The 21,993-nt window shown below is 33.2% G+C and overlaps 1 protein-coding gene across 3 annotated transcripts; it reads right to left on the bottom strand.

The window, feature by feature from the left end:
* Positions 1-506: 506 nt before the first annotated feature.
* On the bottom strand, positions 507-19,062 carry LOC131806492 (A-kinase anchor protein 1, mitochondrial-like). 3 transcript variants are annotated; one of them, XR_009344057.1, is made up of 6 exons: positions 18,882-19,062; positions 7,042-8,301; positions 5,453-5,843; positions 5,248-5,381; positions 4,346-4,647; positions 507-1,399 (listed from the first exon to the last, which is right to left on the bottom strand). XR_009344057.1 is itself a non-coding variant. In XM_059130625.1 (5 exons), exons 2-5 carry the CDS (start codon positions 8,278-8,280, stop codon positions 4,579-4,581), a joined length of 1,833 nt encoding a protein of 610 aa, XP_058986608.1. In that variant the 5' UTR covers positions 8,281-8,301; positions 18,882-19,062; the 3' UTR covers positions 507-4,578. The 3 variants fall into 3 exon arrangements, 2 of the variants coding, with proteins under 2 accessions (XP_058986608.1, XP_058986609.1); XM_059130625.1 differs by having other exon boundaries at positions 507-4,647; XM_059130626.1 differs by lacking the exon at positions 18,882-19,062 and adding an exon at positions 13,492-14,020 and having other exon boundaries at positions 507-4,647.
* Positions 19,063-21,993: the final 2,931 nt, after the last annotated feature.

Here is a 21,993-nt window from a genome sequence, read left to right as displayed (position 1 = left end):
GACAATTCCGAATTGTGTTTCCAAACTTCTAATCTCTGAATAGACATAGACTATAATTAATTTAGGACGCTTTATTTTTATACAAAACAAAAGCACTAGAATTAGCAACTTAAAATCTCTGTTTGATTATCTCCCTCCCATTAGGCCGGTCTGGAACCCAGCCCGAATTCTCCAAAGCCTTTGAAAAAAAATATATTCCATACAATTGAAAAGAAACTTCAAAATTCACCCTCTATGGTAGTAATAGTAAAAACACATGTTGTTTACTTTTTTTAACGAATTTTATTTTTATGGATCATTTTTTTATTATTTTATTTTTATTTGAAATTGTTGTTATTAGCACATATCAGTTTTTATTTAATTTTTTTTTTTTAAATGTATTTCCAAACTATTGCTTAAGTTTTCCGGGATCTTTTTTTTTTTCGTCGGCATCATTGTGTAGAAAATAATGACAACTGAAGCAATTGTCATTGGTTTGCGCAGTAATGCTTATAAAGATTATCGCGTTTTCTTTTTGTTTTTTTTTTCTTTTTGCAAATGTTGTATATTAAGTATATAACAATTCAATCTTTTCAATTAAATTCCTGCATTAAATTATTTTTCTTTTTAATTTGGTAGATTTTTGTTTTCAAAATGGGATTGGTTTGCCTATTGTTGGTTTTTTGTTTTATTATTTCTTATTTATTTTTATATTTTTGTATATTATATATAATCATTATATAATTTGTTCATGTAAAACTCTAAATAACTTATATAGCAAAAAATATATGCAATGTATTTTAATATTTCTTTCTTTCATTGTATTTTGTTTTTAAATCTTTCATTACTTGGTTTAGGTGTATTTGTTGATTTTTATTTATTTTTATAAAAAAAAAACGAAGAATATATGCATTTATGTATGTATATAATGGTTGTGTTTGTGTGTGGGTAAGAGTTTACTCTGTATATAGATAGAAATATTTTACAAATTGTTTGTGTGTTTGTGGATTCTGTTGTTGTTGTTTTTTATTTATATATTTCTAGGAAAAATAATGCCCATAGTAACAAAAAGAAAAAATACCGAAAAACCAATGTAAAAGTCAATAGAAAAAAATAATAATTTGGGATTTTTTGTTTTCAAAAACTTTACTCTTTCTTTCATTTTATTACTTCATTTTACAACGGGATGCATTCAATGTTGTGGTGGGTGATGGATGATTGAAACAAGAAAATAGGTTTGAATGAATGTGGATAGATGTAGCAAATGTAACAATATAATAGTGAGTGAGAAATGATATTTGTAGAATAGATAGGTAAAAGGTCTGGGCTAGAGACAAGGTATACAAAAATAAAATAGCACAACCCCTTACTCTCCGGCGGCAGGTTAATGTAATAACTTGTTTTGTTGTTGTTCTTTTAACTAAAATGATAATTATAATAAAATAAAATACAATAATTAATATTACGTTTAGAAAGATTAACACTAAGCCTACAAAATATTCTCATCATTCTATTTAAAAAAAAAAATAAAGGAAACTAAATAATAATAGCATTAGATATTTTTTTTAATAATATAACAAAGCCATTTTTATCATCATTTTAAAAAAGGCATTGTAATTTCAAAATAAATATTATTGTTATGTGTATCTATATATTCTGTTACTCCTCCTCTTTTGCAATGTCGGCTTAAATTACTAGCAAAAAAAGTAAATTTTTAAAATTGAAGATCTGTGAAGAAATGTTAATTTAAAAACAAAAATAATTAAGAAGGAAAAAAATACTTGATATTTCAAGAACGTATCAAGGAAGAAACATGTCACTGTGGAGGAGGAAAAGGCAAACAAGGCAACAGATAATGATTTTAATAATTAATCGAAGGCTGTCTTTAGGCGTACAAATAAGAAGATGGTCCGAATGATAAGCCATAAAAACATAGGGGGTTACTTTGAATTTTTAAACGTTTTTCTGGTCCGAATGATACACATCAAGCAATACAATCATAGGAAGTTACTTTGAATTTCCAACCGGCGAATCAAGCTATAAAATCATGGGTAGTTACTTTGAATTTTGAAACGTTTCTCCTCGTTCCTTGTCAAATTGCTAAAATTATAGATCAATTGCTTGGGATGCACACCGAAAAGAGAATTCAGGTTTTGACACCATGAAAAACAATCAAAAAAAAAAAAAAAAACAGTAAAGAAAGTCTTAAAGTCGGTCGGGCCGACTTTGGGATACCCTACATCACTTTATTTAGCAGAGCTTCCCATAAAAAATAAAACTTTTTATGGGGAATTTGTGATAATTTAATCATTCCAACTATGATTAAAATTATAATTTAAAGTTCAAGGGAAATAATATATGAAAGGAATATCCTGCTCTGAATCGATTTCTACCAAATTTGCAGAGGCATTTGTGCCTTTTAAATTCTGTGCACAAGTAACTTGAAATTGGATAAAGATATATATGGAAGCTATATCCAAATCTGAAACGATCTCGATAAAGTTTGGCAAAGGTATTTTTGAGCTATATTTTATATATATTTCATTTCATCTAGATCGGGCAAAAAATGCGACCTGTACTTTGTTTACAAAAATACATGGACAAACGGACGCTGACCAACTTGTGGTGTAAAATACAAATGGTCTTCTCGATGTTAAATAAATATCCTAACGCCAAAAATCAATTTATCCCCGGTATTAATTGATATGCAATATCCTCCTGAGGTCATACAATCAAGCCACAAACCGACAGTACGAATTTCAATCGTGATTGTAGCTTTATGTTGGATATAATGTTTCTAAGAAAATGAATTCTTCTTCTGAATTCTTGTTTGGTACTAAACTTCACCACTTGTGTTGAGGGAGATTAAAAAATTGTGTTAAAAAGAAATTCAATTGAAAAAAGTCGCATCTCTTTTCCGAACCATAAGCACTTGTTTAATTCTAATTAACTAGTGAATTCTTGTTCCGAATTCTTGCTTGGTACTAAATTTCACACTTGTGATAGGGAGATTAAAAAAATTGTGTTAAAAAAGAAATTCAATTGAAAACAGTCGCATCTCTAAAATGCACGTCAGGTGTATTTTTATTTATAAGTTACATAATGAATTTATGTAGCTAGCTCTCTTTCTGTATATTGAACATTTTCGCAGTGGACAAAATCCTATGGAAAAACTGCTCTATACTCCTCTGAAAACCTAATCCCAAAGACACCCACATTTTTGATGTGCTATGAAAATGGTCAGAAACCTAATTTTCAAATTTAAGCTTTTTCTCATGACCCAGTTGTTTGTTTGTCTGCCTTGGTCTTCTTCTTCTCCTCCTCGTTTCGCATAACAGTAATTATTCTTGTTTTGAAATTACAATATATATTTTTTGTATGTTTGTATAAAAAAGAAAACAAAACTAAAAAAAGGATATAAATGTTATGTACACATGTATGTAATAGTATGGTAAGTTCCATGATTTAAGTGAATTTGAAAAGACCGACCACAATGAAAACTTGTGGGCTTTGTTTTTTGCATACTAAGAGGATAATATTTGACTGATTTTGTCTTATTATGATGGTGTAAAGTTGGGTATGGCGGAAGAAATTGCCATAGAAAGTAGAAAAATAACAATGACTAACTTCTGTGTGTTTTTTGTCACTTAAAACTTAAGAAAGGACTGCTGAACAAAATTAAAAAAAAAAAACAAAAATATAATAAATAAAAGGAGCATGAGGAATATGAAAATATAAGCACAGAAGAAGAGAATTTTAAAATAGTTTGTTTTTTCTGTTCTTGTTGTTTTTTTTTTTAAACTTCTTCTGTTACTTCTTCCTCTGCTGCTGCAGTTTCTGTGTGTATGTACTATATTTAATTACTAAATCCTATATAGTATATATTTACAAAAGATGCCTACATAAAAGCTTTTTGTTGTTCTTGTTGATGTTAATTTATGTTTAAGTTAAAAGAGCACTGACTGACTGCATTTTATATAACATGTGTGGTTCTCTTCCAGATGTTCCTACAACTACTCTTGGCTTTTTTTTTTCTTCTTTTTTGACATCATTCACTTTTTGTATTTGAATAAAAGTGCTGAAATATTAGCATATTTTACTTTCTTGTTCTTAATGTTTGTGAATGGTTTGTTTGTTTGTTTGAGTTATTCTTGACTAAAGCCTTGAATTAATTATTATAAATAATGGTTGCAGCAACAACCTTTCTTAAATATCTGTAATGGTGGTTGGCGGCTTTCTCATCGAGTTCTACTCTAAAATAGTTTCAAATATTTTGCGGAGTGAGAGCAAGATAAGAGACCTTTTGAAGGTATTATATGGCTTTTACAATTCTTAAGTGCATTTGTTTTGTGGCTTTAATAGTTACCATTAGAGCGTGTGTGTGGGTGTGTGTATGTGAGTGTATTATGTGTTGTTTTTGTGTTAAAATTCTGTTGGTAAAAACGTTTTGAGAACTTAGTTAATGTTGTTGTTGTTGTTGTGATTTGTTTCTGGTCTGCTAATTTTGCTGTTGTAAGCGACAACAACGTCCAATTCAATGTTATTATTGTTGCTATCGGCAGCCTCTGTTTCTGTATGCATTTCCTTAGCGGGATATAATCAGTCTCTTATGTCCACCCATTTTGCAAGATTTCTGGCAACAAGCTCCTTATTGATAAATATAACATTCTGTAAAAGGAAGACAAAAACTTATGGTTAAGAAATGTTTTCAAATACTTTTGTAAATGTGGCAGGGCAATGATTTTTTATTATTAAACTCATAACGTCAACTTTATGCAACAAAACCTTTTAAATGCAGGTCCTAGGGACAGCAAAAACTTCAATTAATGTGTGCGTGTGCGAGGGAGCGTTTTACATCGAATCTTTAAAATGCAAAACTACCCTCCTCCATCACATATATTTTCAACCGTGAAGAAGCTCATATTTTCAATTTGTTTAAAACAGAAATTTCACATGTAATACATTACCAGCATGCAAGCTAGCACAAACTAAGGTATGATGGACCAACCAAGTCGCTTTTTGCCTCACACTTCACATCTTCTGTCAACTTCTTGTGAGGCTCGAAAGAAACCCCTTGTCTCTCTTCTGTCAATTTCGTATTTTCCCGAATGGAGAAAATACATATCCGTTTTTGGATATTCATTATCAATACATCACTATGCAAAATTTAAATCCCCATTTCAAACTGGGGATTTTCTTTTCAACAAATTTTGCATTTCAGTATTTCATTTATCAACTCTTTTTCAGATAAAAGAGCAGAATACTCACATTGGGGCCTAAGCAAGCGAACAAAAATATTTCTGGTATATTATGTGAATTGTAACCGGCAATTTGTGCTTGCAGAACAATGCCTTTGGTTAGTCTACATAGAATATCAGCAAATTCTGGTGTCCAGCAGGAGTCTAAAGTAAGAAAAAAATATATAAATGTTAGTAAACTGTAATAACATGGCAAACACATTGCATGGACTTACCTATTGGCTCTATATTTGAGAGTATACATTCGGTGGCTTGGAATGGTACTGTCATGAAATCTGAACGTATTTGTCTCAGTTCACTCAAGTGTACATTCATATAGCCACCGAAATCCAAAAACTTAACAACACATCGCTCTGGATCTTCAACGTCACCATCGACAATTTGTACCCGATACCAAATAGCATTTACTGGCATAACACACACAGCATTCAACTCAACGCCAGGCAATAGAGGTGCATCTGTTGTTGTATAGCTTTCATATAGACATTTTTGTAAAACAGCTAACGAAGGATGTGTGGGATGTAGGGGTTGTTGTACAAATATATGGGTACCCGAGATAATAGCACTAACAACTACATCATTGTTGATACCTTCGATTAGGTTAAGCTGTAGGGAAGAGAAAACAAAGCGAAATAATTAGTAAAAATGAAAACTTTAAAATTAAAAAAGATACAAAAATTAAAAAAAAAAAAAAAAAAAACAATGAGTCTTGCAGGGCCGACCTATATGATACCCTACACCATTATGCATATTTAGTAGAGCTCCCGCAACAAAACAATTATTTGGAATTAGATCATACCACCTATCAACATTTGAATTTAGAGCAGTTATAGTTTGGCTTCAGAGGGTACTAATATATGCGAAGCATATCCAATTCTGAATCGATTTTCACTAAATTTGACGAAGAAATTTTAATATTTTATAACTAATAACATTGCTAAAGAAAGCATGATACCACTTCGAGAAGAAAATTAGAAAAAAGAAAATTAAAAAAATATATATCGGAACCGAGTTTCACAAAATGGAAACGTACGTCCCGAATTTCACTCCATTTTGGCTGATATTAGCTATTATTTGCAAAATAAACCTGAAATCGGATAAGGGAAATATATATGGGAGCTATATCCAAATCTGAGCGGATCTCGATAAAATTTGGCAAAGGTATTTCCGAGCTCTACAAGATATCTGGTAGCAAATATCATTGTTGACGAATGCACATTACGAATGTGAGGGGCTTAAACACCAAATCGGATGAAACATATATATGGGAGCTATAGCTATATCTGAACCGATTTTCTCAAAATTTGATGTACTTGCTTCTAGACTGAATTCGGTTGGGTGTGCCAAAATCCAGGTAATTTGATACGAAATCGGTTGAAGATATATAGGGGAACTATATCCAAATCTGAACCGATCTTGATAAAATTTGGCAGACGTATTTCTGAGCATGTATTTGATATCTGATACCTTGTTTATGAATACGAATCTGATCCGATTATCACCAACTTCAATAGGGTTCCTCCTTGGGTCAAACAAATATTGTTTGGAAAATTTAATTTCAATCGGATAATAAATGTGACCTGCATTTTGTTCACTAGAATACATGGACAGACTCACGGACGGACAGATGGACTGACTGACTAACATGCATAAATCAACTCAGAAAGTGATTCTATGAATATCCTCAACAGAAACTGTGGGTCTATCTCAATTCCTTCTCCCTGTGTAGGAGGGTGGTGTGGTGTAGGATGTAAAAACAGAATTTCAAGTTCAATTGTATATTTCAATTCAAAAGTATATTTACCTGAAGATTAAGCAGACTTTCGTTTGATAAAGGAACTACAGATTGTGGAAGTGCAAAATGTATTCTTTGCATTGTTAATTTGGGATAACGCTTGGCCGGCAAACGTTGACGGATTAATGCCAGAGCAGCTTGTATTTCACTATCGGTACCCTCAACGGCACACACACGCAATTTACCGGGGTACATCTTCTTGCGTAAAACTACTGTGGCATTTGTTTTGGACTTGATTTGATTGATAAACGAACGTCGGCGACCGTACAAATATCCAACTAGGCTGTCTGGCAAAAAGAATTCATATGTAGTTTTAGCACGTGTGGCCTCTGATCGGGGTAAACTGGAACCTTTACCCGAATCACCGGATTGCACACTACATAGGCTTAAGGAAGGGCTGGCGGCATCAACATTACGTTTATCTGACACATTTGTTGTGCCGCAATTGTCTGTGCAGTCGTCAGTGGCATTTTTAGCGTCAATATTGGTTTGTGCAACAACTTTCTCCGAGGGGGATATGCTTTTCTCGCCATTACCATTAATGCCACCTACAGACGATGACGATGCGTTGTTGTCCTTTTCATTGTGGTTTTCTTTCTTGTCTAATTTATTACTATCCTCTTCACAGTCTTTGGTATATTTACTTTCCAAAAATGAATTCTCTGGCGAAATTTTGGGTGTTGTCGTGGCCATTATAACAACCGGTTTGTCTTTTTTGATATCAACGTTACGCGAATAGAATGATGTACGATTATTTATGGAATCGGGTAGATCGACGGGAGAGGAAAGATTTTCAAAATCTTCTTCTATGGAACGCAACAACTTGTGTTCGGCATCTTGAATTTTGGTTTTTAAAACCTCCGAATCCAGTTGCTGTTGTGCCGTTTGTTTTACCGGTGAGGGGCCACGACCGTTTTGTACAATTTTAATGGGTGCCGATTTGCCAAACATTCGATTTGCGGGATTCTCTTCATCCGATGGTATAGTTCCGTTTATGTTCATTGATTTTGTGGGTGTGGATGTGGGTTTACTACTGTTATTATTACATGTGGTATTTGTTTTTGTGATTAGATCCTCAGTGACTTCGGTCTGTGATGGTAAATCCTTGTCGGCCGTTATCGTGCCATTGCCTAGTTTTTTCGTATCATTTTCTCCGCGATTTTTATTCCGACGCCGAAACCAAAATACGCCAAGTATAAATGCTACACCAGGCAGTGACAAATATAAAAGTGGGCGACCAGATACCATTTTCGCTGAATGTTGAAGAATCTGAAATATTGATTTGTGAAGACATATTAAAATCATATTACAGTGTGTATTATAATGGAGAACAAATTGCAAAAAAAAAAAAAAAACAAGTAAAATAACATTAAGTTTTGCCGGACGAACTTTTAAAATCATTCACCATTGGATAAAGAAAAATTTTTTATATAAAATTATTTAAATTCTAAAGCATTCCACTTTAAACCACAAATATCAGTAAGACAGATTGGATAATGCTGTAACTTTTAAAAAAACCATAAAGTGGGTCAGACCATTACATTGGGGCCATACCAAAACGGGAACATATATAGTCAAATTTATACTTCAAGGAATGTCATCTACCAAATCTTTTTAAATGCCAAATGTGAAACAATTTCATGGGTAAATGTGTCGAAAATGATCAAAATAACGAATATCGATGGGTATCGTTATATGTGCGCTATAGGAAAACATGGACCTAAATATTCAATGTTCTGCCACTGGAGCTAGTACCCATTCGTAGAAAAATGTGGAAAAATCAACAAAATACCGAATATTGGGAGGTACCGTTACATGAGGGAAAACGTTGACTTAAATATAGAATATTCAGCCACCGGAGCTAGAATCCATTATGATATCCAAATACCAATTTCTTGACAAATCCGTGGAAAATGTGAAAAAATCACCAAAATACCGAGTATCAGGAGGTACCGTCGTTACATGGGATATTTAGGGATTTTACAAAGGTGGAGGGTATGAAAAACGTTGTAAAACCCTACATCGTCTGAATTCAAAAAAAAGCCTTTGAAATGATGTTGATTCTAGTCAAAAAATATCTCATCAAAATTGTGAACTAAACAGCGGTGTTTAAATTATTCTTAATTTTAAACATTTCTTAATAATGACAAAGCTGTTCCAGAATACAACATATTAAGTTGTATGCTATAGTAGGTCTATTTTTTTATTTTTAAAATACTTCTCAGAGGCGTATTTAGAATTTAAAATGAGTTTTTCCTTTCGAAAAAAAGCTTTGGATTACAAAAAAAAGACATAACTTCCTCATGCCTTTGTTTTTACTTCCGCAAAAAAGTAGGGCTACATACATATTATCCAAAAAAAAAAAAAAAAACAAAAATATTTGGAATGATTCACGCATAATAGCTCTGCAAAGCCACATTGTCTCTATGTACTCTCTATCGTGTGTTTTATATGCTTTTAGCCAAAAAAAAAAAACCTTCAAATTAAAAATCAAAACAAAAAAGATCACGTGCTCAAATACAAAAAACTACAACAACAATGCATGGCATTTTTTTAATAGTTCATCGACGATGAAGCCAAAGCAACAGAAAATAACCAATCTTTCACACAGTAACATAGGTATTTGAAAGACTAGAACATTTTTATGTATAGATATACGGAAAAGATATAAGTGTGGAACATCAAAAACCTTGATTTTTTTCATTTACTTATAATAATCGTACTTGAGAGGTCATTGAATTACTATTTTGAAATAGAAAATTAAGAAAGAAAATCAAGTTTATAAAATGGAAATGGAAAATGGTTACGTCGTGTATTATTGGCAGATCTATTGGAAAAATTGGGTATCATGAATAGGTTAAAAGTATAGAAAACAGATTACCTGAAATCGGTCGGAAATTTATAATAAACGTTAAGATACAGCTTCATAAAGAAGTATTTTTTATTAGCTTAAGTCATCGAGTGTCTTCTTCGTAAAAGAACAAAGAATTTAAAGCTTGACTTTGTTTAATTTCGGCCCCTAATTTATACTTGATCATCCAACGCTCCTTTGTTAGTTTACGAGAAGTCAGCCGATAACTTAAGCCAGTAAAATAAACTCTTAATGTAGCTACATCTTTAGTTTGCTACTACCGGTAATGTATTAAGCATTGAAAAAATTTTTTAAAAATGATGTAAATTGAACTAATTCCTCATACTGGTCAAGTTTCAAATCTAAAGCAAATATTTTTAAATTGGAAGATAACAGGGTGAGATTAAAAAACTGCAACTAATGTCATTTCTGAGCCACTCGTCCGACAGCTGTTAAAATTATTCCAGTGTCAGCTCATTTTATTGTTTAGAAGCGTACAAAAACATTTTTGTAAGAATTTTCCAGAAGAAAAATTATTCGTGGGGGAATTCAAGCATAATAGTATGATTTTTTTATATTTGGCTGGAAAACCACAAGTGGCTATCGTTAGAGCACTCCAACATTTAAATGTGAATAAATCTGTTGTGTCTCGTACCATCGCTCATTATCGGGATACTGGTAGCGTAACCCGACGTCAAGGAAGTGGGCAGAAGAAAACAGCAACATCAGCAGAAATGGTTTGAAAAGTAAAGAAGCGACTTGATCGAAACCGGCGTCGCAGTGACCGAAAAATGGCGCGTGAGCTGAACATGTCGCAATATTCCATTCCATTGAAATTACTAAAAGTGTAAGAACTTACACCGCAACTGAAAGAAAATAGACTCAAAAGAGCAAAAGAGTTGCTTCGCTTGGCCGAAAGTGGTGAACTGCCGAATTTGGTTTTCTCCGATGAGAAAACATTCGTTGTCCGGAAGTTTCACCTTGGACATTCCAACAGGACTCAGCGCCATCGCACTCAGCACGCACCAACCAAGAATGGTTACAAAATGAGGTTCTTCGCGTCATTTACAGCGCACAATGGCCACCAAAGTCTACTAATCCATTGGACTATTGTGTCTGGAGTATTTTGGAAAGCTAGGTTGGCACTAAAAAATACCAAAGCGTCGATCACCTCAAGCAAGCGCTTCGCCGGGAATGGGGCAAAATACCGCAGAGCAACATTCTGGCAGCGTGTAACGGTTTCATTGGCCCTTTGAAGGCCACAATCCATGCCAAAGGTGACCAATTCGAACAAAACTAAACTTATTCTAAAATTTGATGCAATTTCCGACATTTTTTGCTTTCATTCAATTAAATTCAAAAAAAATGTAAAAATTATGGCGTTTGACTTTGTCCAATGACAGTCAAAATAAACTAAAAATATCTACCAGGTACGGGTGAGGAGCTTTACAACATAATGTAGCTACACTGCACTTTTTCTGATGGAATAGCCTTCTGATCTTGAAAAGTCTGTCTAAAAACTTCAAAACATGTCAAATCCAAAAGTACCCTTATATGGGTGATATGCCAAAAATGGAGCTATATGGAAAATTGTTGGCAGAATGAACACTGAGAACACTTGGTTTTGGTTAGATATCAGGATGAGCAGCTACACTAGAGTCCGAAGCTGCTTTACTTCGGGACCATTGGTGCATTGTGGGCATCCTAGGAAGAATTACTTTTGATAGGAAAGACATAATTTGGTAAAGAAAGAAGAGATAGTAAAATTTAGTTAGATAAAGGCTTGCATTGCCATGATATGCTTTTAGCCAACCTGCGGATGATAATGGGATCTAGTCTGAGAAGATCGTTAGTGTCTATCTCCCACCTACCAAACAGCAGCGTGGGATATCTACATAGTAGATGTTCAATTGTCTATACCTCTTCTTCGTCCTCAAATAGTCTACTGTAGTCAAAACTACCATTATCCCATCTAGAAGTCAGATATCAGAGAAAACTAAATGTAAAACAAGTAAAAAAACATTAAGTTCGGCCGGGCCAAACTTTTAATACCCTCCACCCTAAGGTAAAAGAACATTAGAAGAAATGTGGCAAAAAACATTAAAATGCCGAATATCGGGAGGTACCGTTATATAGGGGCTACACCAACACGTGCACCTATAATTACAATGTTTCGCCACACGAACTAGGACCCATTATGACCCACAAATACCAACTTTTACACAAATCAGTGCAAAAATGTGGCATAAATCATCAAAATACCGAATATCGGGAGGTACCGTTATATGGGGACTATACCAGAACGTGGACCTATACATGCAATGTTTTGGCACACGCTCAGAGACCCGTCATGACCTACAAATACCAATTTTCAGATAAATCCGTGAAAAAATGTGGCATAAATCATCAAAATACCGAATATCGGGAGGTACCGTTATATGGGGACTATACCAGAACGTGGACCGATATATCTCATTTTCAATACCAACCATCCTAGGGACAATACACACACTTGTGCCAAATTTCAAAGGTCTACGTCAAATAATGTGGGCTCTATCGTGATTTCAACAGACAGACAGACGGACAGACAGACAGACAGACGGACAGACAGACAGACGGACATCGCTAAATCGTCTTAGAATTTTATGCTGATTATGAATATATATACTTTATAGGGTCTACGACGAATATTTAGAGGTGTTACAAACGGAATGACAAAGTTAATATACCCTCCTACCCATGGTGGAGGGTATAATTACAGCTCTTTGTTGAGTTGAAAATACAAAATTCTGAAAATCAGGAGTTACCGTTGCATGGGAGCTATACTTACACGTGGGCCAGCATAGCTCACTTTTAACAATTCTAGACATAATTTAAACGTTTTTTGCTTATTTTTAACGTTTGATTATTTTAACGTTCTGCACAATTAGATATTGCCTCCATTTCAATTGCAATAGACTGGCGGTCATGGCTAAATCGACTTGAAATTTTTTTGCTGATCAAACCAAACCATTTAGGGTCCACCCTAATATCCACTTGCTCTCCTCTTCAATTCACCTATAGGAAAATTACTTTCCTGTATCAGCCAACCATTAAGAGATTGTCTTTGAAAACAAACCAAAACAAAAAAAAAAAACAAAAAAAGTTTTTTTTTCGAATTTTCAAATTCTTCACCATAGAAACGCCAACATAAAAATATACATTTCAACATAAGACACTGATATTTTTAGAAGCATTTTTTTGGTGTTAAGTGAAAAAGAAAAAAAAAAGTATTGTACGCAATTTTTTGTTAATGTTACGCCAAATTTTCTGGTGTCCCGTCGAACGCTATTGATAACAATAATGTGGTTGGTTGGTTGGTGTCTGTCTCATTGTTTGCATGTATTTAGCATCTGATCTTTCTTACAAAACACCGCATGAACGAACGAATGGATGGCGGCGAGACAAACATCTGTTGGACCAGCCACAGGTCCGAGCAAAAGCTGCTGATAACCCAAAGCGTTATAAAACATATCATGGCAAAAGGCAGCAAATGAAAAAAGTGTTTTATAATTATTGAAATTGGAATTGGTGAAACCAACACCACTTAGCACAATTATACCACTTACAGTTGACTTATATCAACAGCTTATTTCGGTTTTTTTTTTTTTTTTAAAGATGAGATCTTTCGATTTATTTTGAAACACTGCCACCTTTTGTAAAACAAAAATACAATGTTCTTGTAAGATATTTATTTTATTTTTAGTTCTTTTTATTTCTTGTTTAAATCGCGCGCACACACACTCACAAGCAAGGAGGGAGGTAAAGACGAAAACGTTATCGGTCGTTGTATTATGAAATCATTACAAAATATCCATCAGCATCCAAACATTTTTTTCGATCTTTACAAAGTAAAAACCAAATAGTTTTTGTTTTTCCTTTGGCAAGTAAATTCTTCACAATGGCTGTTTTGAAACAATCAATCATTCGTTTTTAATTGTTTTTTTAATAAGTTTATGTTGCAAAGTCGTTTTAGTTTTCTTTCATATCGAAAATATTTAGAAAAATTCAAATATTATTTATCGTTTCATCTAGAGAAGCGTACGCGACTATATTTCGTAATCGTTGTCGGCATACTAGAAGACTATCTTAATTATTTGTTAAGCAAACATTAACTAAAAGAAAAATACGGTATTTTCCTTTGCAAAACGATACAAAAAAATAAGAAATGGTCTCTTCTTCCCATTTTCCGTCTGTCGACAGAATTGATCTGCGAGAAATACATATGGTCTCTCTTTCTCTGGTCATCACAGTTTCATCTTTATCATCATGCGTTTTCAGAGGTCGTCGTCGTCTTCGCCCCGCCGTGTATAAATAAAAACAAAAATTGTTTTTTTTTATAGTTTTTTTTTCAGTATTTTTATTTACATTGCTTAGCACAATGTGTAGAAACTTTACAACGTAATTCTTGATCAGCTATTTTCATCTTGTGCGTTTTAATTTAATATTGAAATAGTATTAGTTACTATATTAAAATTTTGTTAAAAAAATTATTTATTTATTGATTTGAAACCCAAAGAAAATCAAACCAGTTATGCAGAAATATTACATAATTGAAGATGCATAATTTTTGAAAGATGTCTAAAGAAATCTCGGGAAGGTATTCAATAACTTGGAAAGTAAACGGAAATTTAAACGTATTTGTTTTGTTTTTGAATACGTGTGTTTTTGTTTGTCAGGTGGAAAGGCCAATTGAGATTGCTGCCTTTTGTATTGTTCTTATCAAGTTATTTGGTACCGAGGCTAAGGTTTATCTTCTGTGATTCACTTCTATTAAATATCTGCTATAAATCAATCAAGGAATATTCCAACATTGTTTGTAAGAAACTGTAACAAGAGTATCATCAATTTGCTCAATATTTTGGAAATGGATTTTGTAAATATACCATTCAATGTGAGAAGTAGACTTCTATTGAATTTGAGCTTTTGAAAATGGACTATTGAAGTTGAGAATGCTTTGGAAATGTTAAAAAATGAAATCTTCTGAAATTTCATAGGACAATTAAAGATTGTATAGGTAGTTCTATGGGCACAAAGATGTCAATGCAGGACATTCGATTTCCTAATTTAAATAAGAATTGTATAAGCCATAAACATCAGCAACTTTTTGAGTTGAGATTATTGAAAATCTTCTTTGTCGATGCCTTCTGACTTTATCGAAGAGTATGCAAACATAGAGGACATTTATCCTACATATCCTCCATGGAACTAAATATTTGATAAAATTGTCGTTGAAAATTAATTGATAAATCCAATGGTCTGCTGATCTCCACGAGATGAGCCATATTTACATGTCTATTAATTTCCTAAATAAGGTAAAAAAAATTATAAAAATTATCTTGCGGACTTGTTTGCCTATAAGTACCCCTGTTAATTGTGTCAGTATTTTTAATACAGTCTAAGGAAAGATTGTTGTTATTGGGAGTCACTTGAAATCTTGATTCCACCAATATCCGTATTTCCCTGAGTGTGTACTAAATTATGAAGCAGGCTTTAGATACACATACACAATAAAATGTCCTTTCAATAGTCTGTGAATAGACTAGCTTCAGGCGGAAATTTAAGATTGTACAGGGTGAGATAAAAAACTGCAACAAAGTCAAATGTCATAGTTTTTACATTTTTTTAATTTTATTGAATGAAAGCAAAAAATGTCGAAAATAGCATTAAATTTTAGAATAACTTTAGATTTGTTCGAATTGGTCACCTTTGACACGAAATATGGCCTTAAAACGGCCAATGAAACCGTCACATGCTGCTCGAATGTTGCTCTGCGATATTTTGGCTCATTCCTAGCGAAGCGCTTGCTTGAGGTGATCGAAACTTTGGTATTTTTTAGTGCCAACCTTGCTTTACAAAATTCACCAGACACAATAGTCCAACGGATTTGTATCCGGAGATTTTGGTGGCCATTGCGCACTGGAAATGAATCGAGGAACCTCATTTTGTAACCATTTTTGGGTGGCGCGTGCTGAGTGCGATGGTGCTGAGTCCTGTTGGAATGTCCAAGGTCTGTGGCCAAAATGTTTGCATACCCAAGGCTGTAATACACCCTCCAGAATATTTTCGCGATAATATTTGGCATTTATTCTGATGCCACGGTCGATTAATAAGAGAGGATTGCTGCCATCATTGAGTTGTGGTGGCCAACCGAAGGTGCACATTTTCAGCTGACCTCTTTGGCAAGTAAACACGATTATTTTGTTTGTTTACAAACTGCTGGACAACAAGTATTTTATCATTGGAGAAAACCAAATTCGGCTGTTCACCACTTTCGGCCAAGCGATGCAACTCTTTAGCTCTTTTGAGCCTGTTGTGGTGTAAGTTCTTGTACTTTTTGGAATTTCAATGGCTTTACCCCGAGCTCACTTTTCAATATTTGCCGAATGGAATATTGCGATTGCGATGTTCAGCTTACAAGCCATTTTTCGGCCACTGCGACGCGAGTTTCGATCAAGTCGCTTCTTTACATTTCGAACCATTTCTGCTGATGTTGTCGTTTTCTTCCGTCCACTTCTTTGACGTCGGGCTACGTTACCAGTATCACGGTAACGATCGATGGAATGAGACACAATAGATTTATTCACATTTAAACGCTGGAGTGCTTTAACGATAGCCACTTGTGGTTTTCCAGCCAAATATAAAGAAATCACACTATCACGCTTGAATTCCATCACGAATAACTTTTTTTCAGGAAAATTCTCACCAAAACGCTTTTGTACGCTTGTAAACAATATAATGAGCTGTCACTGGAATAATTTTAATAGCTGTCGGACGAGAGGCTTAGAAATTACAGCAGTCTGAAGTTGGTTGCAGTTTTTTCATCTCACCCTGCATTTTGGCGACTATAGCGAAAAATGGACCTACATTTAATGTTTTTGCGATGAGTTAACGAAAAACTATAACTGATTTGGTTGGAGATCGGGAATGAAACTTTACATGAAGACCATGGGCGTACATACAAATGCAATTCGAAACCATTTCAAGAGACCAAACCAGAAAATAGAAAATAACTTTTCTATTTAAAATAATCAAAAACTAAAAGAAAATGAGCCATTTTTGAGGTGGTCTCAGTCCCAACCTGCATATTACCCTGATGGGGGTTTTACGGTACCGATATGTTCCACTTTTCATACGCAATATCCTGAATATATTATCAAAGCCAGACAAATATGATTAAATTGATATAGAATATATATACTTGAAGTTTTCTGATAATACATTTTACACACCCCCCACCTTACAGTGAAGGACATATAAAAGGTCGTTTTTCCAGAAATTTCAACACAATGTATAAAATACCAATTATACCTTAAACGAATTGTACAAAATCCGAATACCGATTTCAATTGTTCTAATTTTTACCCCTATGTTATGCTTTTTTCAACGAATTTCCGTGTATTGTATAGAGAGGCGATAGATAAGCGATAAATACACACATGGTAATTATGAAAATAAAAATTACTTCGAAATAACTCTTCAGGCAAAACACAACAACACATGGTTCTTCATTAACACTTACTACTTCTTTTTCTTGTATAATGAAACATGTGGGGAAAAACAAGCCGACTGGCCGTCAAACAAAGAAACAAACTAAAACACGTTGTTTGTTTTTATTTTGTTGACGAAAACAATCGGCTCTCTCGCGACAATACTCATACTCATGATTGTACCGACATATATCTCTTTTACAAAAATTACACCAAATATGACATTGCCATGATGTAAATGCCAAAGACCGACCGACCGACAGACCGACCGAGCGAACGAACGAAAGGAAAGAGAAACTGAAGGTTACCACAATAACAGCAACATTACATTAGATTGTGAGACATTGGGTGGTGGTAAATACGTTGGTAAAATTTAAAGAGCAAGCCAAAAGATCGCCCCAAAAATGCAACACATGCACAAAACACATGGAATTGAATAAAAAAATATGCAAATGTCCCACCGTCGTTGCCTATTCGAATGGGCAAAATGAAACATTTAAATTATGAAACCATATCGAAGAAGCATAAATAAATAGCACACAGCTGATTTACCTATACATAATTATTGAACCACAAAGGTAGGAATCATGTAGGAATAGAGCTGGCGTATCTAAGCAAAAGAGAAAAAACTAACAAATGACGAATGCCGACATATTAACAAAAAAACACAACAGAAATTGTGCAATCACGCACTTTTCTATATACATATATATCGTATCTGTATGGATTGCATATATATTGGTGCTTATCGCACCAAAAACCAAATATATTTAAAAAAAATATGTATGGACTTTGGCAGTACCAAGCAGTTCTCAAGACATACCTGATAATAATTATGATTTTTTTACACATATTTCTTGTTTTGATAACATAATTTTAGATACTTCACTTAAGTGAAAGCAATCTTATGGTTTGCCATTTGCAGACGTATTTAAAAAAATAAATATTTTTCCATAAACAAAAAGAAAAAACGAGGTGTTGGCACTATCGATTATGTTGCCTGCTGCTGCCATTATATAGCTGAAGAAGCTATAGCAAAATACAAAAAGAAAGATACTTATAAAACACTTCACCCGCCAACTCCCTCCTCATTTCCCTCTCCGGCTAATATCCGTGATTCGTTACTTTCATGCCATAAGAACTCTTCGTACGGTGCAGCATTACCTCTGCCCCTCTTCGTCGGTACAACAAAGCATCATTGTTTTATTTTCATTAAAATTTTGAACATAATTCTTTGAATACACATTGAGAAATTCACTTTATCACAAACATAATTTAGGCTTTTGTTTTCCTTTCACTAGTTATGTGTGTTAAAACTGTTTTCGGTTTTTCGTATTTTTTCTTTTTTACTCGAGTGCAAAATCATCACTGCGAATTTTTCTCCATTTTTTTCCACTACGAATATATTTTGTGTATTTAGGTTATGTTTGGGTCGTCGAATTGTCGTAATTTGCTGGCATCCAACTTACCTTTGTTTTATCACAAAAATTAAAGTTATTTGATATTTTTTGATGCTTTGTAAGCGCTTCTACCGTTTTTAATAGTTTTTATAGCGTTTAGTTTGGGTTTTCACTGTTATTTCTGCATAAAATTGTGGAATTAAACACGTGTCTTGAAAAGTAGACTTTTTTCAATAACATGGCCGGTTCATATTAGTGATGATATATTTCATTCGATTTCGCCTAAAAATCGATAACCATTTTTAACGCCATTGCTATCGATGATAGTTTCTGTTATTGTTTTGGTATCTAGTAGTAAAGCAACATGGCGACATGTAAAGTATTTTGATAAGGTGTGTTAGCAAATGTTTTCTTATGCGTGCATGAATTTAAACATGGTGTCATGGTAGTCATATGTCAAAATAATACAAAGTAATGTAATGCTAACATAATGCTCTGTTTCAGAATCTGTAAGTATCTACTTTTTTTGGAATTCTTTTTGATATCGTAAAGAGAAAATCATTTATCGTAGTGAAAACGTTTACATTCTTTCAGTTCTGGAACAGTGCATGCATGGTGTATATTTTTTTCATAACAACATCCAATTTTTCACATTAAAAATGAACATTTACTCCTACGAAATGCACAAACAACTTGGGTTTTTGGGGCCACAAATATTAAAATTTGTCTGTTCCAGAACTGCAAGAATGTAAAGTGTCCCGTACATAGTCAAAATGCATGACATCAAAATCGTGTACGTGTGCATGAAGCTTTCAGCGCACATTGTTTATACAAGAATCTACAAATATTGCAATTTTATTCGAAATCATAAAGGAAAAATCGGTTATTGTAGTAAAAACTTGTAGATTCTTGCAGTTCTGGACAAGAACAATAATTGTTCTTTTTCCGATCACTTTATCACATCAGATTTTTTATGTATTTCAGAAGACTTATTTTTTAGCCTTACAAAAAGTCCACTCGTCTGGCCAAAATAGTTATGGAATTTATTTAAAAATTATTAGAAAATGATAAATGAGCTACAACATAAAAAAGAGTTGCCATTACCGATTTAACAAATGGAATTAACATGTTAATATTGAAATTATTCACATTTTTGCTGTGTTCTAGAACTGTAAAGGTGAGAATATATAAAGCGTTTTTTGGAGACTTAAGTCGTTTTTCCATAGTTAAAAATCAAACAATGAATAGACAGCGAATGTAGGGCTGTAGAAACGTCACATTACATTATTAAGGTGAGAATACATAAAACGCTTTCTAACTGACATAAGTCATCAGCATTTTGGCCCTACGCTCCTTTGTTATTTTCCAAAGAAGCCAGCCGCTGACTTAAGTCAGTCAGAAAAGCGTTTTATGTATTCTCACCTTAACAATGTAATGTAGCGTTTCCACAGCCCTTGATCTTTAACTATGGAAAAACCATTTAATTCTCAACATAAAATTTCCTGAGCGAACATTCATACTTGCACATTGCTCAAACCAAATCACTCTCAGAACAACGATAAAATATGTCCCATCCCTAAGAAATGAGAGCATTTATCGAAAAAATTAATTTTGACATTTAAAAATACTAACTAGGAATATTTAATGACATTTTAAAAATCTTCAGAAGGACTGAAAATTTTGAATAAAAAATAAAAAATGTCTGTCTTCTACAGAGTTGAAAATTTCAAAAATATTAAAACATATTGAAAATGTCATTATTTTCTGAAAAAGTGGAAAACATTAATTATTTCATATTTCGTGTCATTTTGTTCAAATTTCTATAAAAATCATGGGACCAAAAAATAAGAATATATAAATCATTCAATCATCAATCAAACTCTTTAAACAAAATCGAGCAGTTCTTCGATTTTGTTTAAAGAGTGAAACTCAATCAAAATCGAGCGAGGGCGCTTCTGGGAGGAGAAAAAAATTGAGCTAACCCATTTTTTGGATGTCACTCGAATAGGAGAGACCCTGTTTTCCTCGTTTTTGTGCAAAATTTGTTCAAAATCGAGCAGTTTCTACTCTTGCCGAGCAATCTTTCAGTTTTTGTTGTGTTTGTATGCAACCACCAGCAAACTGAACCCGTTGCCTCCCGCAGTACAAAGTTCACAGCAACATCAAAACCATGGTACGATAAGGAGGTAGACAGCTTAGCAAAACTATAGAAATACACCCCTGAACCCTAGCGCGCTTTTCGTCAAATTTGTATACAACAATTTGTTTTTCATTTATTCTATATTTTTCACACATTTTTAAAATGGATTAAATGGAGCGAAAAATGTATTAAATGTCTTGATTTTCTTTAAAAAAAATAGGATCTAAACAGTTTGATCTTTAAGTCCATGGCAAAACTGGCGAACATCTTCAATGCGCGTCCCGTAATGTACGTTTCTTCCAATCATTAATTTTGAAAATATTTTGTTTTTATTTTTCAAAACAATGTTCCTAATCGTTGATGCATCTATCTGTATTCTTCTACCATGATACATACTTATAGCAACAGTGCTGTCAACTTTAATTAGGAATTTTCATTCATAATTTTGTTATTTATTTTTACCGATATATGTCGGTAACCCAAAATATTTGTTACAGAATCCCACTATTGATCTTTCATTCACTTCTATAGCTAAAGTTTATCGGTGTTTCAATTTTACCAATTTTGTATGTGACAGATACCCTAAACATTATTACTCTGTTCCAGAACTGCAGAGATGTAATAGTTTTTACTACGTCTACCGATTTTCCCTTTATGATATCGAGAAAATTGCAAAACCTGTAGATTCTTGCCGGTTTTGAAACTGAGCATTTATTGTGAGAGTCGATGTATTCTGGATTTGTATAAAATCTATTGGAAATTTCTCGTCGAAACATGAATATGAACGAAGTATGCAATGTTTTTAAGACGCCACAAATGTTCACGCCAAAATAAAAACAAATATATATATATATATATATATATATATATATATATATATATATATATATATATATATATATATATATATATTTATATATATATATATATATATATATATATATATATATATATATAAATCATGGCTTGTCGTTGTTTGATATCATTTTCATGATATGTGAACACCTCTTGTCTGGCCGTTGTTATTTAGTAATTTGTTTT

Source organism: Musca domestica, unplaced genomic scaffold, assembly GCF_030504385.1.
Source record: "Musca domestica strain aabys unplaced genomic scaffold, Musca_domestica.polishedcontigs.V.1.1 78, whole genome shotgun sequence".
Taxonomy (NCBI): domain Eukaryota; kingdom Metazoa; phylum Arthropoda; class Insecta; order Diptera; family Muscidae; genus Musca; species Musca domestica.
The sequence above is the reverse complement of the archived record's forward strand: the minus strand, read 5'-3'. Positions and strand labels throughout refer to the sequence as shown.

Bases quoted from the DNA above. Each gene is read 5' to 3' on its own strand.
- LOC131806492 (XM_059130625.1), bottom strand. From the start codon at position 8,280: ATGGTATCTGGTCGCCCACTTTTATATTTGTCACTGCCTGGTGTAGCA. The intron at 5,382-5,452 runs GTAAGTCCATGC...TTCTTACTTTAG, and splicing joins CTCAAATATAGAGCCAATAG to ACTCCTGCTGGACACCAGAA. The intron at 4,648-5,247 runs GTGAGTATTCTG...TTCCTTTTACAG, and splicing joins TCGCTTGCTTAGGCCCCAAT to AATGTTATATTTATCAATAA.